The sequence below is a fragment of the Notolepis coatsorum genome, assembly GCF_963971535.1.
Source record: "Notolepis coatsorum genome assembly, chromosome: 10".
NCBI lineage: Eukaryota > Metazoa > Chordata > Actinopteri > Aulopiformes > Paralepididae > Notolepis > Notolepis coatsorum.
This window is the reverse complement of record NC_140174.1, coordinates 14,075,016-14,091,510: the sequence shown is the minus strand read 5'-3', so window position 1 is coordinate 14,091,510 and position 16,495 is coordinate 14,075,016. Positions and strand designations below refer to the sequence as shown.

Genomic DNA, 16,495 nt, shown 5'->3' with positions numbered 1-16,495 from the left:
GCGGCACGTACCATGATTCGGTCGTCTGATCGGCCTCTTTAATGTCAATCTTCATTACGTGTCTCGCTGTGATTAGCTTCTCAATCTCAGCGCGGTACACACTCTCTTGAGCGGGGTCTTTGGCTAGGCGCCGCTCTGTGTTCAATAGATACCGCTCCGTAGCTTCTTTCGTGGCGTGAAAGGTGGGCATTCCCTCTCGCCTCAGGAGTGGAGTTGCGTATCTCATCACTCCGCCGACTGTGACTCTCTTTGTCCCTTGCTCGAGGAGGTTTATGGCGTAAATGTCTTCTTTAGAACGAATGTCTTTCTTTTCGTTCTTAAAGGGCATTGTCTCTAGTGTCCATAGCCTCTCGACATGCTGCAGGAGAGTGGTGTCTTCTTCTGTCACTCTGGAGTGGAGGCAGCTAGTGGCTGCTGTTCGGTTGAGAGATTTAGCGAGGGGGCCTTGTAGTGTCCATCCTAGGCGGGTCTCGACTGCTGCAGGACAGCCTCTGGGTCCTGTATGGACCCGGTCTATCGGGACTATGAGGTCTGCATGGTCGGAGCCTATCAGCAGGGTCGGGGTGGCGCCGTCTATGAGCGGGATAGGTAGTTGACGCAGGTGCACATATTTATCCATCAGCTTGGCGATGGGGTAGGTGTACTGTGATAGTCCTATTTCTTGGCTGGTGAAAGCATTTGTAATCCTATACCGTCGCTCTGGCTGCCCGCTTGCTGCGATAGTGAAGGAGACATTCTCGCCTTTTATCGTCTTTAAATCTCTTCTTATTGTCCGAATCGTCATTTGGTTCTCGCTCCCCCGCAGTCCCAGCTGGGCCGCAGCGGACGCGAGCAGAAGGGTCTTCTCTGACCCGTCATCAAGGACGGCGTAAGTGTCCATGACTTTATCTTGGTAGCTCAATGTTACACGGACTACCTTTAAGAGCACTTGGGCGCCGCTGCTGCTGGCGGGGTCAATGTACATGACACTTGCCTTGGTGCTGCTCGATGGTGCAGGTGCAGGCTTTCTTCTGTTACTGTCGTGTAGGACATCTAGGTGGGCTCCGTCACACCGACTGCACCTCTTCTTTAGGCGGCACTCGGCTGCCATGTGACTGCGCGCACATCGGTAACAGCGCCTGTTGGACTTTATCCATTGACTCACTTCTTCTGCATTCATCTTTGTGAACAGGTCACATTGTGACAGCCAGTGTTCCTTCTCGCAGTACGGGCACACCATCTTCCACTTCTCTTTTCTCGAGGGGGTACTGTGGTTCTTACTGCTCGGTACTGATTCTGATTGGTGCATGACAGTCACCGATCTTCTTCCATCGTTTATTCTCCTGGGTCCCTCTCTGGAGCTTGGTGTGCTCCGCACGAACGTATCCAGTCGTAAGCTGCTGACTTCTCTCGCCAGGAAGTCGGCTAGATCGAGGAGGGATGGTTCGGGACCGTTAGGATCACGGTAGTCTCTCTGCCGCCTAAAGCGCTCTTGTCTGGCGGGTGGCAGCTTCTCTAAAATCCTCTCGACGTTAGAGTTGGCGTATAGCTCGTGCATACCCTTTTCTCGTTGCGCTCCCAGCATCCCTACCAGGGACTGCACTTTTATAGACAGGTCGTCTAATGAGCGATTGTCTGTTGCTGGGGGTAGGCGGTCAATATGCCTTATCTCTTGGATTACGTAATCCCATATACGTCCATATCTCTGGTCCAGCGCTGCTAGAGCCGCGGTGTATGGGGTCGTAGAGGTGGCATAGGCTAGCGCTATATTGTGCGCTCGGGGTACTTTCAGGTGCTTCAGTAATATTGCATACTTGTGACGTTCATCAACGACATCCACCATCATTGTCTCTAAGCACATTCGGAGCTCCGTGTACTGTGCCCGATTCTCATGGGTGAAGTCTGGGATGGTCGGTGTGGCAATGTATGACGCCGTGGATGGCTGATACATCGGCGAGCGTTGGGGGAGAGGCCTCCTAGGCGAGTCTCCTCTTGCGCCTCTCTGTGGGCTGGTACCGGCAGGGTACCATGGCCCGCTGGTCCAGGTGCTATTCCTCGGGGCTGGTCGTGCGTCGTGCTCACCCGTGAATAGAGTCGGGGGTCTGTAGCGCAGCGCCGCGGGGGTATAGCCTGGGCTGTACTGGACCTCCTGGTCCGGTGGAGTACTGTGCTGTCGTCGGGCTTGGTTCTCCTCCTCTCCCTCTTCTTCTTCTATCAGGTCCTCTAGATCCTGTAGTCGTTTATTTAGCTTCTCCGCAGTGTATGCTGCTCCTTCCTTGTAGCTGGGTCTCGCTTGGACCGGTCGGGGAAGGGGGTCTGCGGGGGGTATAGGCTTGGTCTGTTGGTCAAGTTCAGGGTCGCTTGCTCGGTTAGGAGACGCTGCCCTTGACTGTTGTCTCGACGAGTTCCTTGAACCCCTGGCGGAGGGAGAGGGTGTTGCCTTGAGGATCAGCTGCTCCATTAGTTGCGCTTGTAGCTTGTCGCGCTCGGCTTGTAGTCTGTCGCGCTCGGTTTCGCGCTGGATGAGAGCGAGGTCGCGCTCTGCTTCTCTTTGGGCACCGGCAGCGGCACGCTGGGTGTCTGCTCGGTCTCTTGCCATATTCTCTTCCGTCTGAAGGCGTCTCATCTCCAGGCGTATGCGCTCTTCTTCGCTCCGTTGCTGTGTCTGGAGTCGATCGCGTTCACCCTGAAGTCGATCGCGTTCACCCTGGAGTCGATCGCGTTCGGTAGAGGCTGTCAGGCTGACGAGGAACGCCTCTGATAGCATCCTCTCCGCTTCGCTGGGGGAAGACGGTTGTAGAGGTGAGCCGCTCCTGGCGGTACTCGTTGGGGAGTCCTGGAGCTCTATTTCCTCGGCGCTCTCCTCCTCTTCTTCCGTGCAGAGTTCTCTCTCTGTAGGGTTGTCTTCCTCCCGGGGCTGGTCGGGGACTACTTCTTCGGTATTGGCGGGGGGTAAAGGCATGTCAGCTCCCTCCTGGTCCCCACCGTGAGCTTGGTCAGTTACATTAGAACCCACTAGGGCCTCTGTGGTCGGGGTAACCTGGTCGTTAAGGTCAGACATAATTTTACTTTCTACTTTTACCGCGTTTACCGTTTGTAGAAGGCTAGGTAGTTGACTGACAGCGTAATCCTCTAAGTACGGAGGTGGCTGTCGTCTGCGCCGCGGGCGTTCTACGTTAGGAGGACCGTTTCGTGGAGTGTTCATCATAGGCCATTTCAATATTAATAACACTATATTAATATTACACTAGTTACCATCCGGCTCGAAGGACCAATTCTAACTGAGGGGTACAATTCCCTGACTGTATTGATAAGTATGGTATCATTAAACCACTACCGCTTTATGTACTTTAACTACTGGCCACACAGTACATGATATAGATATGATGAACACTTTCCCACCTGATGAAACCAAGTCCACACAAATGTATCCGTCGAATCTTTAATATATAGCAAAGGGTATATACAACGTTCACGTAATGACATTTATGATTTGAATGCACTTGTAAGGCAAATGAGTATTCGTAGGCAAATCAACATTGAATGTCCAATCTCTGGTTACGCAGGAAGCAAGTATACAACCTGGTTCTTTAGGGAACTATAGCGATGGTACTTAATGATTATAGCTGGATACACTAAAGGGGGTCCCGCTGGTTGTAAGTCAGTAGGGGGGGGGGGTTAGGAGAGCCGCTGGCGATATCCCATCTGGCCAACGATTTCTTGGGAGAATTCAGAGTGCTGAACACGGTGCCCACAGAACCTTGGTCCACAGATGAATACAGTTGGGCCCTCTTGTAGACGGTAGCTGCCGGTCCACAACGAAGAGACGTGAGGCGACCTCACTCGGGTTAGAGCGCCGTCTCACCTGGACTCCTCTCGGGGGTAGTTCCAACACTTACCAGTGTTGGCTGTTATCCATGGCATAATCAAAGCACCCAAAGCAAGTAGATAATCCAAGCCGTGTAGGGCTCGGCGTCGTCCGGGTAAGGTAATCCAATGTGCAGGTCCACTCGTCCTTGCCCAGAACTCCTCGGATGAAAGCACCACACGTGGTCTGCCCAGCCTGGTTAAGACTCTAGATAACGCGAGGAAAACGATGGGGGTACTGCTCACTTTATAACTCTAACCGAACGATGCACCATACATAATAGACTATTATTAACTTAATAGAAATACGTCCCACTCGACGGTATAGTGCCAAACTATGACAATTCAACTATTAATCCACACGATGTCTCAATGCCATTCTGAGGCCAAGTTGACCATACTGCACCACACGTGTATCGTGGGTGAGGCTTAACGTCTTGCCACTAGGTTGGAGGGTAAAGAACTAAGGGCTAAGGGAAGTTCTACTTTACTTGCGCCATATATATATATGCGCTGTGAACAAATAGTACCATTCGTATTTCGGCAGACGTATTCCTACGCGGAACCGGGGCTAGTAACGACATGTTCGTCGGCACGATTGAACTTGAACCAAGGGGCTTGGCTGCTGGCGCCAAGTTCTTGTCCAATGAGAGAATGAAACTATTATGGGCTGTTAGTACAAGGAATATACAAGGGATATCAAACGATATACAAATACTATTAAATATATATCCATAAATAAATATATATATTCGGTTTAATCTGATCCTTCACAACACAAGGGGTAGGTTTGGTTTCAGCATTGGGGGGCATTTCGAGCATTTCCTGCATTCTGGTGTACCTTTCTGCACCAATGTGTGCCTTTTCTGCACCAATTTATGGTGCAAATGGGGGGGGGGGTCATTCCATTTGGGGTATGCGGGGTGCTCAACTCATTCTCCGTCAACAACGTTTATACGTTATTGGGCGCCATCCTTTGAACGCCAACCACGTATATATACATTATTTGATCGTTTTTCCTTTTTTTCGATTTTAATATTCTATTCAATGTCAGGGACACCTATGTTGCTGTTAGAAGGCATACTGCGGCGACCCCAAGGGTGCAGTACCGGCCAGATCCTCCCAGGTGGCAGTATCGAGAGTGCAGTAAACCCTGTTCCAGACCCTGTGTTACACTCAAATGTCTCCGGTGCAGTTTTCTGGGTCGGGCGAGTCGAGCGGTTCTCCCGATTGCATTGAAGCGCGTCAAATGTCCCAGGAGAGCTATCCTCGTGTGCGGCGAGGACCTCGAGGACTCAGGCGAGGTGCCGGTCCCAGGAGAGCTGTGAGGACATCGAGGACTCAGGCGAGGTGACGGTCCCAGGAGAGCTCTCCTCGTTTTGGAGGAAATTATAAAAAATAAATAAAAATTGCATCTGACTAAGAGGTTGGCAGTCGACTACGGCTCCTTTCGATCGACTATTCGACTAATCGAGGTCAGCCCTGGTTATGTTAAAGTGGTATGTGGTCCAATTATGCTGCTCTGATTAAAGGTTGTGTTAAAGAGGTATGCAATCCAATTATGATGATGCTCTGATTAAAGGTTGTGAGAGGTATGTGGTCCAGTTATGCCGCTCTGATTACATCCTCTAGAAGTTGCTTAAAATGTGAAAGTATATAATCTTCATATATGTTTGCCATGTTTTCTATTCAAAATATTTTTCTTCAAAGTAACTAGTAACTGATGGGTTCAGATAAATGTAGTGGAGTAAAAATGACAATATTTCTGTTGAAATGTAGTGGGGTAAAAGTACCCTAAAGTACAGTACTTGAGTAAAGATACTTACTGTAGTTACTTCCCACCACTGGGGTGTGTGTGTGTGTGTGTGTGTGTGTGTGTGTGTGTGTGTGTGTGTGTGTGTGTGTGTGTGTGTGTGTGTGTGTGTAACGGAGGTACCGCAGTCTATCCACAGTCACGTGGTACAAGTAGTTCGGTGGCTGTGGATGTTAAGCGGTACTGCAAGTAAACTCACTCCCCAGAGGCATCCAAACTGAGCGCTAGCCTTAGAGGGGATTTCCTTTCTTGGCGCAGCGGTTTGTGATGTCGGCCCCGGTGCGGGAGACCGGGGTTCAACTCCCACTCAGGGCAATCCCTTAACAGGGGTTGAATCGGAATTTGAAACACAACGCAGAGCAATACGAGACCGGTTACGTGTGTGTGTGTGTGTGTGTGTGTGTGTGTGTGTGTGTGTGTGTGTGTGTGTGTGTGTGTGTGTGTGTGTGTGTGTGTGTGTTCCTAGCAGGAATCTCCCCTCCCTCTCATAATATCAGATACCCGCTTCCCTTCCTAATTACATTTAACTCCTCTCAGTCAAATGTTAAATATTCAGCATTTTTTATTTTAAATATTTTTGCTTGGGGGTGATATAATAAATTGTCAGTGTTATTCCTCCGATAGGCTGGCCTGCTCATATAGTCGTGGAGGGCAGTAGAAGGAATTCGTTATTAGGTTGATTATTCGTTATAATTGATCATTCGGATTTTGAGAACATTTGAATGATATCAGTATAAACTTTTTAGGAAAGATTCCCCCCAAAAACTCACACCTGAAAGGGTTAACGTGTGTGTGTGTGTGTGTGTGTGTGTGTGTGTGTGTGTGTGTGTGTGTGTGTGTGTGTGTTGTGTGTGTGTGTGTGTGTGTGTGTGTGTGTGTGTGTGTGTGTGTGTGTGTGTGTGTGTGTGTGTGTGTGCGAGCGCTCACGTGTTTATTGTTTACATGTCTATTTGGTTACATTATTGTCTGTATGATAGCATGTACTGTACATTAACCCTTTCACTACCACACTACTAAAGGGCAATGCACAAAGTTAACCCTTTCACTGCCACATGACAAAGAACCCATTCACTACCACACTACAGAAGGTTAAAAATAAAATAAAATAAATAGAAATAGACAGAATAAAAGCAGTGAAATAAAATATCTCTCATATACAGGACAATAATCATACAAATTAAATATCATATGAAAATACACATAAGCATAAAATAGATAGAATAAGATATAGAATAAAATTATAGTAAAATGTACTGTATATGTATTTGGTTCCATTACCGGCACCAAGATGGCGCTGACGTTAAAATGTATGTTCAAGTTCTTTAATAGTTGTCATACAGAAGTACAGAATACTTTCATACAAAATGCTTCTTACTGTTACGCTCCAGAGACTGTGCTAGACAAGATAGTATCAAATAACATAATAACATAATATAGCATGAATTTAGAAGAAGAAAATGAGGTCACAGTGTTCGGTATAGACATATGTACAATGTTCTGAGTTACCATATAATATACAATACACAATACTATGCAGTGTACTAATGTACAGTACTATCTAGTGCAAAGCAGAAATGGGATGAGGTACAATTTTAGGTACAATTTACAGTAAGGTGTACGAGTTGTAGTGCAATCCTTCATCCATAAATATAAAGTGTGGGGAGTGGGTGCTACAGTGTGTTTGTTTAAAGTGGGTGTGTGCTATAAAGTGTGTGGAGTGGGTGCTACAGTGTGTTTGTTTAAAGTGAGTGTGTGCGTGTGGATGTGTGTGCTATGTGCGTTTGGTGGTTGTTGTTGTGTAGTGTTCATTCATTGTTCGTTTAGCAGCCTGATGGCCTGGGGATAGAAGCTACTTCTGAGTCGTTCTGTGCTCGCCTTGAGACTCCTGTATCGCTTGCCTGACCGCAGCAGTTCGAAGAGGCAGTTGTTCGGGTGACTGGAGTCTTTAATGATTCTCTTAGCCTTGCCCTTGCAACGCTTGTAGTAAATGTTCTGGAGGGTGGGGAGCCCCCCTCCAATTGTGCGTTCGGCTGAACGTGTCACTCTTTGTAGTCTGCTTTGGTCTTTTGCAGTGCTATTCCCAAACCAGGAGGTGATGTTGCCGGTCAAGATGCTCTCTATTGTACATGAGTAGAAGTTCTTAAGGATCTTCTGGCTGACTTGGAACTTCCTTAGGCGCCTGAGGAAGTAGAGGCGTTGTCGTGCCTTCTTCACCACACTGTTAATGTGTGTGGTCCATGTCAAGTCCTCGGATATGTAGGCTCCGAGGTACTTGAAGCTGTTGACTCTCTCAACCGGTGCCCCGTCGATGCTGAGGGGGCTGTAGTCCTTGACCCCCGACCTCCTGAAGTCCACAATCATCTCCTTTGTTTTGCTGACGTTCAGGGAGAGGCTGTTTTCCTGGCACCATCCCGCCAGGACCTTGACCTCTTCCAGGTAGGCCCTCTCGTCGTTGGCAGAGATCAGGCCCACCACCACTGTGTCGTCAGCAAATTTGACGATTGTATTGCTACTCCGCTGAGCCACACAGTCGTGTGTGTACAGGGAGTAGAGGAGGGGACTCAGAACACAGCCCTGGGGGGCCCCTATGTTGAGGGTGATGGATGAGGAGGTGCAGTTGCCTGCTCTCACCACCTGGGGTCTGCCAGTCAGGAAGTCCAAGACCCACTGGCAGAGGTCATAGCCCAAGCCCAGGTCCCTGAGCTTGGCTATGAGTATGGAGGGGACTATGGTATTGAATGCCGAGCTGTAGTCGATGAATAGCATTCTCACATAGTTCCCCTGCCTCTTGTCCAGGTGTGATGCTGCTGTGTGCAGCACATGGGATATGGCGTCCTCCGTGGACCTGTTGGGGCGGTATGCAAATTGCAGGGGGTCCATGTTGATGGGGAGGGAGGAGCAGATGTAGCCCTTTACTAGCTTCTCGAAGCACTTCATGGCTATGGAGGTGAGAGCTACAGGGCGGTAGTCGTTGAGGCAAGCAGGCTTGGATTTTTTGGGTACAGGGATAATAGTGGACTTCTTCAGGCAGGTGGGGATGACAGCCTGTTCTAAGGACAGGTTAAATATGTCAGTGAATACTGGGGCCAGTTGGTCGGCACAGACTTTTAGGACGCGGCCGGGGATGCCGTCTGGACCTGCTGCCTTCCTGATATTCACTTTTTTAAAGGTCCGCCTCACCTCATGCTCTGTTACCCTGAACACTGCGCCTCCATCAGCAGCCGACCCCCCCCCCCCCCATTGCCGAGGCTTGTGAGCTGGTGTTGTTATTACCAGCATCAAACCTCGCATAGAAGGTATTGAGGTCATTTGCTAAGGAGATGTCACTGTTCAGTTTGAGGGAGGCGCCTTTGTAGTCTGTCATCGTTTTGAGCCCCTGCCACATAGCTCTAGAGTCAGCTTGTTCAAACTGGAGTTCAATTTTATCCCTGTAGCGTCGTTTGGCCTCTGACACAGTCCTCCTTACGTTGTATCGCGCCACCTTGTGGTCATTCATGTTGCCTGCCTCTAGGCCGTCGTTGTATGCTTTGGTGCGCTCTCTCAGAGCTTCACGGACGGATTTGTCTACCCAGGGTTTTTGATTTGGGTAAACTTTCATTTTGGTAGTGGGGATTGTTTCTTTCACCCTAGTACAAACATAGTCCAGCACTGTCTCCGTGTAGGCATTAATGTTATCTGTGTCGCGGAACACATTCCAGTCTGTGTTGTGAAACACTGACCGGATCGTATCCTCTGACGTCACATCCCATTTCTGCACCTCTCGCGAGACTACGGGAGTACTTTTAATTCTCTGTCTATACTTTGGTGAAAGAAAAATTGATGCGTGATCTGACTTACCGAAGCCACTATCAGAATGAGCCTTGTAGCCACCTTTAAATTGCGTGTAACAGTGATCTAGGATGTTACCGCCTCTGGTGTTGCAAGTCACATGCTGATAGAAGTCGGGCAATACCTTTCTCAGATTGGCGCTATTGAAATCTCCCAGTACTAAAATGGCGGCGTTAACGTTAGCCACTTGTATTCTATTTACCTCGTCGTGTAGTCTGGAGAGCGCAACCTTGTTGTTGCTGGCTTGCGGTGGAATATACACTCCGATCAGGACGATCGCCGTTAACTCCCTCGGGAGGAAGAAAGGACGACACTTGATGGTTATATATTCCAGTTCTGGGGAGCAGTGGTTGGATAATTCCTTCACGTTCGTTGGATCACTCCAATTTTTGTTAAACATGAAGGCAATACCTCCTCCACGTTGTTTACCGGACTCTGATGATGACCGATCCTTTCTATGGATAAAGAAGTGATCCGCTGGTTGAATCGCGTGATCTGGAACCTCCGGCGTCAGCCATGTTTCGGTGAAGCAAAGGACATTGCAGTCCCTAACGTCTCTTTGATATTGAATCCTTGCTCGGATGTCATCCAGTTTATTGTCTATTGATTGTACATTGGCTAGCAATATACTGGGAAGTGGTGTACGGTGGCGTCTGGATCTCAGCCTGTTTCGGATCCCAGCCCTCTTTCCTCGTCGTCTTTTCCTGGGTATATGGGTGCCCTCGTGGCGCACTGCATAGTGCCTCGCACACCTACGCGGCCGTCCCCGGTTCGCCTCCCGCTCCCGGTGACATTTGTCGCATGTCTTCCCCGCCTCCTCTCCCGTTCATCCTCTCCTCCTCTGTCGGTCATGTCTGACCATGAAAAGCAATAAATGCAAAAAAATAAATCTTAAAAAAAAAGAAATGTATGTGTATTTGGTTCCATTACAGGCACCAAGATGACGCTGAAGTTAAAATGTATGTGTATTTGGTTCCATTACAGGCACCAAGATGGCGCTGACGCTAAAATGTATGTGTATTTGGTTTCATTACAGGCACCAAGATGACGCTGATGTTAAAATGTATGTGTATTTGGTGTCATTACAGGCACCAAGATGGCGCTGAAGTTAAAATGTATGTGTATTTGGTTCCATTACAGGCACCAAGATGGCGCTGACGTTAAAATGTATGTGTATTTGGTTCCATTACAGGCACCAAGATGACGCTGAAGTTAAAATGTATGTGTATTTGGTTCCATTACAGGCACCAAGATGACGCTGACGTTAAAATGTATGTGTATTTGGTGTCATTACAGGCACCAAGATGGCGCTGAAGTTAAAATGTATGTGTATTTGGTTCCATTACAGGCACCAAGATGGCGCTGACATTAAAATGTATGTGTATTTGGTTCCATTACAGGCACCAAGATGGCGCTGACGTTAAAATGTATGTGTATTTGGTTCCATTACAGGCACCAAGATGGCGCTGACGTTAAAATGTATGTGTATTTGGTTCCATTACAGGCACCAAGATGGCGCTGACGTTAAAATGTATATATGTATTTGGTTCCATTACCGGCACCAAGATGGCGCTAACGTTAAAATGTATGTGTATTTGGTTCCATTACCGGCACCAAGATGGCGCTGACGTTAAAATGTATGTGTATTTGGTTCCATTCCAGGCACCAAGATGGCGCTGAAGTTCGTCACCAAGAGCAAGACGAAGCTGAAGAGCTTCCTGCGGGAGTTCAGTCTGACCGGCTCGCTGGGCTGCAGCCCGTTCATCATCAAGGTCCTGGACGTCCTCTTTGAGACCGAGGACAGCTACGTGTTCGGACAGGAGTACGCCCCCGCCGGGGACCTGTTTGACATCATTCCGCCCCAGGTAACACCCCCCCCCCCCCACACACACACGTTAACACTTTCAGCGCCAATCACGACTATAGTCGGGTTATCTCGCCATGCGTTGAGCGCCAAAACGCGAGTATAGTATACCCGATATATTTGTTCTTTTATTCGATTTTAATATTCTATACAGTCCCGCGGACCTAGGTGTATCATTGGGACTCATTCTGAGACTTTGAGGTTGCAATGCCGGCCGAATCCTGCTAGGTGGCAGTATCGCCTACCCTTTGAAACCTTATTTGACACTGTGTGTTACATTTTATATGGTCCGGGGCGGAGAAATGGTACCCGGGCAAGTGAAAGGTTTAATTCGAGCCACTTGGAACGCGTCCAGCACACTTGATGCATAGTTTGTCCCATTTCATGTCAGGGACCCGATGGACATCAATACTGGAAATCACGAACAGACAATTGGAATATTCATTTTGGAATACCTCCTAGCAAAGGTAAGGACTATATGACATCAATCCTACTTTGATCCCACAATGATTTCACATCAATTGCAACGATCATATATCACGTACTCCGAAACATATGCCGTTGCTGACGATCAGAGCATCACAAAACGACCCCCCCCCTTTGATGCCTTCATGATGAAACATAATACCTATTATATACCTTTGATTTGGAAATAGTATCGTGTTCAGGCGAGCAACGCGAACGACCTTCGCAAAATGCACATAGCGCTCCATAACTCAGCTTCCAGGAATTAGCCCGGATCACTCTGAAACTATTCACCACGGGATAACACGCAAACGTATACATGAGAAAATTTACTATTTTTTACATGTTGGACGAGAGATAGTGACTGTCAAATGAGCCATAGTATTGTCTCCATAGCTATAATATAGAATATATATAGCTCTGCAAACATCGTGACGCAACGTGAAAATGCCTGCCTTTTAAAGCGTGGCCCATTGACAGCAGGGATGGGGATACACGCTGGCGCTGAATGAGTTAACGTATGGTTTTGTTTTTTACTTAAAAGGGAAAGTGAGATAGTCCAACAAGCGATCTAGCTGGCTGCTGTCACTGCTAATAGCTAACGCTAACGGACCAGGCTAGTGTATTTCTGGGGACAAAGGCATTCATTCTGAACGTAACATCACTGATGTCTGAAATGTGTGCGGTTAGTGAAACAACACGGCAAACGTACAAAACTTTGCTACCGTGTAACATCTCCGGTCTCTCTTTCGTCATCTTTCGTCTCTGTTCTCCCAGCTGTTAACAGACTGTTACGCTACCTAGCCAGCATGCCGTTCAGCAGTGTAACAGTTAATAGGGTCCCCTCTCAATACACTACTATTTTTTAGACATTACAGTAGACAATACAGACGTAACAAACATATGCATACAAAATAAATTATAATAAAAAAACACCAAAATATAAAAAAATAAGAATAAGCACTTCATATTACAGAGTCATTACTATGGAAAAATATATTTGTTGAGACAAAACAAACTATTAGATTTTCTTTTTATAATTCAATGACTATTTGAATATTCGAAAACACACCTCCACCAATCTCTGTGTTGAGAGAGCTGCAGCTTCAACGAGCTCTCCTAGGACCGGCACCTCGCCTGAGTCCTCGATGTCCTCGCCGCGCACGAGGAGAGCTCTCCTGGGACCAGCACCTCGCCTGAGTCCTCGATGTCCTCGCCGCACACGAGGAGAGCTCTCCTGGGACCGGCACCTCGCCTCAGTCCTCGAGGTCCTCGCCGCACACGAGGAGAGCTCTCCTGGGACCAGCACCTCGGCTGAGTCCTCGATGTCCTCGCCGCGCATGAGGAGAGCTCTCCTGGGACCGGCACCTCGCCTGAGTCCTCGAGGTCCTCGCCGCACATGAGGAGAGCTCTCTCTTTCTCTGCTTCTCAGCGGCGGTGATGGCCCTGCTCGCCTTAAACGCTTCTTCCGCAGGCTTGTTACAAATGAGCGCGAGGAAACTTAGAATTGAGCGGCCTCAAGCCCCGCCCTCTTTTCTCGACCCTGCACGATCCTCACGGCTATCGCTGGTTGGATGCCAAACTTCTTTTCGTTGTACTGTACTTGTGCTGACAATGTGATGGCAATACATTTTAATCAAATTTTTATCTAATTTCTCTCCGTCTTCCTCCTTTTCTCCCACCCCCCCTCTTCCCCATCCCTCTTCTTCCACATCCCCCCTCTTCCACATCCCCCCTCTTCCCCATCCCCCTTCTTCCACAACCCCCCTCTTCCCCATCCCCCTTCTTCCACATCCCCCCTCTTCCCCACCCCCCTTCTTCCACATCCCCCTTCTTCCACATCCCCCTTCTTCCACATCCCCCCTTCTTCCACATCCCCCCTCTTCCCCATCCCCCCTCTTCCACATCCCCCCTCTTCCCCATCCCCCCTCTTCCCCATCTCCCCTCTTCCACATCCCCCCTCTTCCCCATCCCCCCTCTTCCCCATCCCCCCTCTTCCACATCCCCCCTCTTCCCCATCCCCCCTCTTCCCCATCCCCCCTCTTCCCCATCTCCCCTCTTCCACATCCCCCCTCTTCCCCATCCCCCTTCTTCCACATCCCCCTTCTTCCCATCCCCCCTCTTCCCTATCCCCCTTTTTCCACCCCCCTCTTCCACATCCCCCTCCTCTCCTCCCCCCCTCTCCTTCCTCCCCATCCTCCCCCCGCCTCCCCTCTCCCTCCCCCCTCCTCCTCCCCCTCTCCCTCCTCCCCCTCCCCCCCCCTCTCCCTCTCCCCCCTCCCCCCCTCTCCTTCCTCCCCATCCTCCCCCCTCCCCCCTCCTCCCCCTCCCCCCCTCCCTCTCCCTCCTCCCCCAGGTGGGTCTCCCGGAGGAGATGGTGAAGCGCTGCATGCAGCAGCTCGGGCTGGCCCTGGACTTCATGCACAGCAAGAGCCTGGTGCACCGGGACGTGAAGCCCGAGAACGTGCTCCTCTTCGACCGCGAGTGCCGGCGCGTCAAGCTGGCCGACTTCGGCATGACCCGGCGCGTGGGCTGCCGCGTGAAGCGCGTGAGCGGCACCATCCCGTACACGGCGCCGGAGGTGTGCCGCGCCAGCCGCGCCGAGGGCTTCCTGGTCACCACCAGCCTGGACGTGTGGGCGTTCGGCGTCCTGGTCTTCTGCATGCTCACCGGCAACTTCCCCTGGGAGGCGGCGCTGGCCGCCGACGCCTTCTACGAGGAGTTCCGGCGCTGGCAGAAGGCGGGCTGCCCCGCCGGCGTCTACCCGTCCCAGTGGCGGCGTTTCACCGACGACGCCCTGCGCATGTTCCAGCGGCTGCTGGCCGCCGACCCCGAGCGGCGCTGCGGCGTCAAGGACGTCTTCTGCTTCGTCAAGTACGAGCTGGTCAGCGAGCTGCGCCGGCGGGCGTCCTGCCGCGCCAAGCGGGGCGAGAGGTCCAGCTCGGGCGTGTGCACCGGGACCTGCGCCGCCTTGTCCTCTTCCTCCTCCTCCTCCTCCTCCTCGGCCCGCTCCGCCTCCCACAGACACCCGGAGCCCTCCACCCCTCCGGGGACGTCCTGCCTGCGCCCGGCGCCCCTCAAGCGCAGCGTCATGTCCGACCCGCTGTCCCCCCGGGAGGAGCAGCCCGGGCAGCACCACTCCCCGGGCCGAGACAAGGGGGGCAAGAGCCAGATGGTGATGGCTACCGCCATCGAGATCTGCGTGTGAGCCGGGGGGGGGGGGGGGGGGGCGGTCACAGTGAGAGCGACCGCCAGAGAGAGAGAGAGAGAGAGATGCTAAGAAGGTCAGTGTCGGATCCCTCGGGCTGCAGGAATAGATGTCATTGCTCGACGCCCCGCCCCCTGTCCCTGGACGACCCATCGCTAGCGCATGCTTCTGTGGTTTTGTGACCAAAGACCTGGGGGGGCAGACGACATTTAAGAGTCCCCCGATGTCGCTTCTCTCAGTAACTACATTCTACAACGTTTCAATTTGTCTTTTTCTGCTCACAAACTGTAGCGACGCTAGATTTAGACACAGCGATAACCGCTTCAAGCGCCTTCGGTGGGGAACACATTCTCCAATGAGAGCCGACGTTCTCCGATGTCCTCCAATGAGAGCCAACGTTCTCCAATGTCCTCCAATGAGAGCTGACGTTCTCCAATGAGAGCCAACGTTCTCCAATGTCCTCCAATGAGAGCTGACGTTCTCCAATGAGAGCCAACGTTCTCCAATGTCCTCCAATGAGAACTGACGTTCTCCAATGAGAGCCAACGTTCTCCAATGAGAGCTGACGTTCTCCAATGTTCTCCAACGAGAGCCGACCTTCTCCTCTCTCTCACTCAGCTCTCGACTGTCTTCAGCTCTTCAGCGCTAGAATTAGACACGGCGATAACCGCTTCAAGCGCCTTCGGTGGGGAACACGTTCTCCGACGAGAGCCGACGTTTTCGTCTCTCTCTCTCTCTCGCTCTGTCTTCAGCTCTTTTCTCTCTTAATAAATACACAGCGTCAGGGAGACCCGGAGGAGTCGGAGACACACCTGCCCCGGTCAAAGGCCAGTGACCGCAGGGCAAACGGACACAAGTACATGTGATTGCTGTACGTTCGCACTGAAGGGATTCTGTGTGCGATGTGTGGGGTAAAAAGTGGTTATTGACCACGTGGGGGAAAGACTATAAGAAAGGAACTTGGGCAAACGGGATGAAAAATGTAGCAGTTCGTACGAGACGCTGTCCGTACGGGCGCCCGGGACGACTGAGACGGATCCTCGCTGTCGTGGAATTATCTCAGGACCACTCCTTGGCTCACGGTGACTACTCGTTTGAGGGTCAAAGGTCACTCCCCGGCTCTATTCCGGAAGGGGACTGGAAGAACAGGAAGCTTTATCTTTCTTTGTTTTCTACCTGCCGTATGGGCGCGCCACACGTGGTCAATCAGCGTGAGTTTGAATTACTTAAAGCACAAGCTCTTTATAAAGGACGAGAAGATGTTAACGGGGAAATAGATAGATCTACTTTATACTGTAAATATTTAATATGTCCAGCGATACACTGTAACGTCAGGTAGTTCAACTGTAGCTCTGCTAATTTTCTACAATAGGGACCGGGGGTCACAGGGTGTGACAGTTGTCGTCGTGGGCGATGGCACTGTATGTAGCAACAGAATATGACAAAGCGTGTACAGTATATCAAAGTTATG

General features: G+C 50.4%; 1 protein-coding gene across 1 annotated transcript in view; it reads left to right on the top strand.

Moving 5' to 3' along the window:
• Positions 1-15,024, top strand: part of LOC311235759 (serine/threonine-protein kinase SBK1-like) — a gene marked incomplete at both ends in the record, with an annotated part of 47,125 nt that extends 32,101 nt beyond the window's left edge. The window contains 2 exons of the mRNA XM_084323244.1: positions 11,150-11,352; positions 14,173-15,024. Coding sequence (XP_084179370.1) covers positions 11,150-11,352; positions 14,173-15,024 — 1,055 coding nt within the window. The remainder of the gene's footprint in view (positions 1-11,149; positions 11,353-14,172) is intronic.
• Between the last annotated feature and the right edge of the window lie 1,471 nt (positions 15,025-16,495).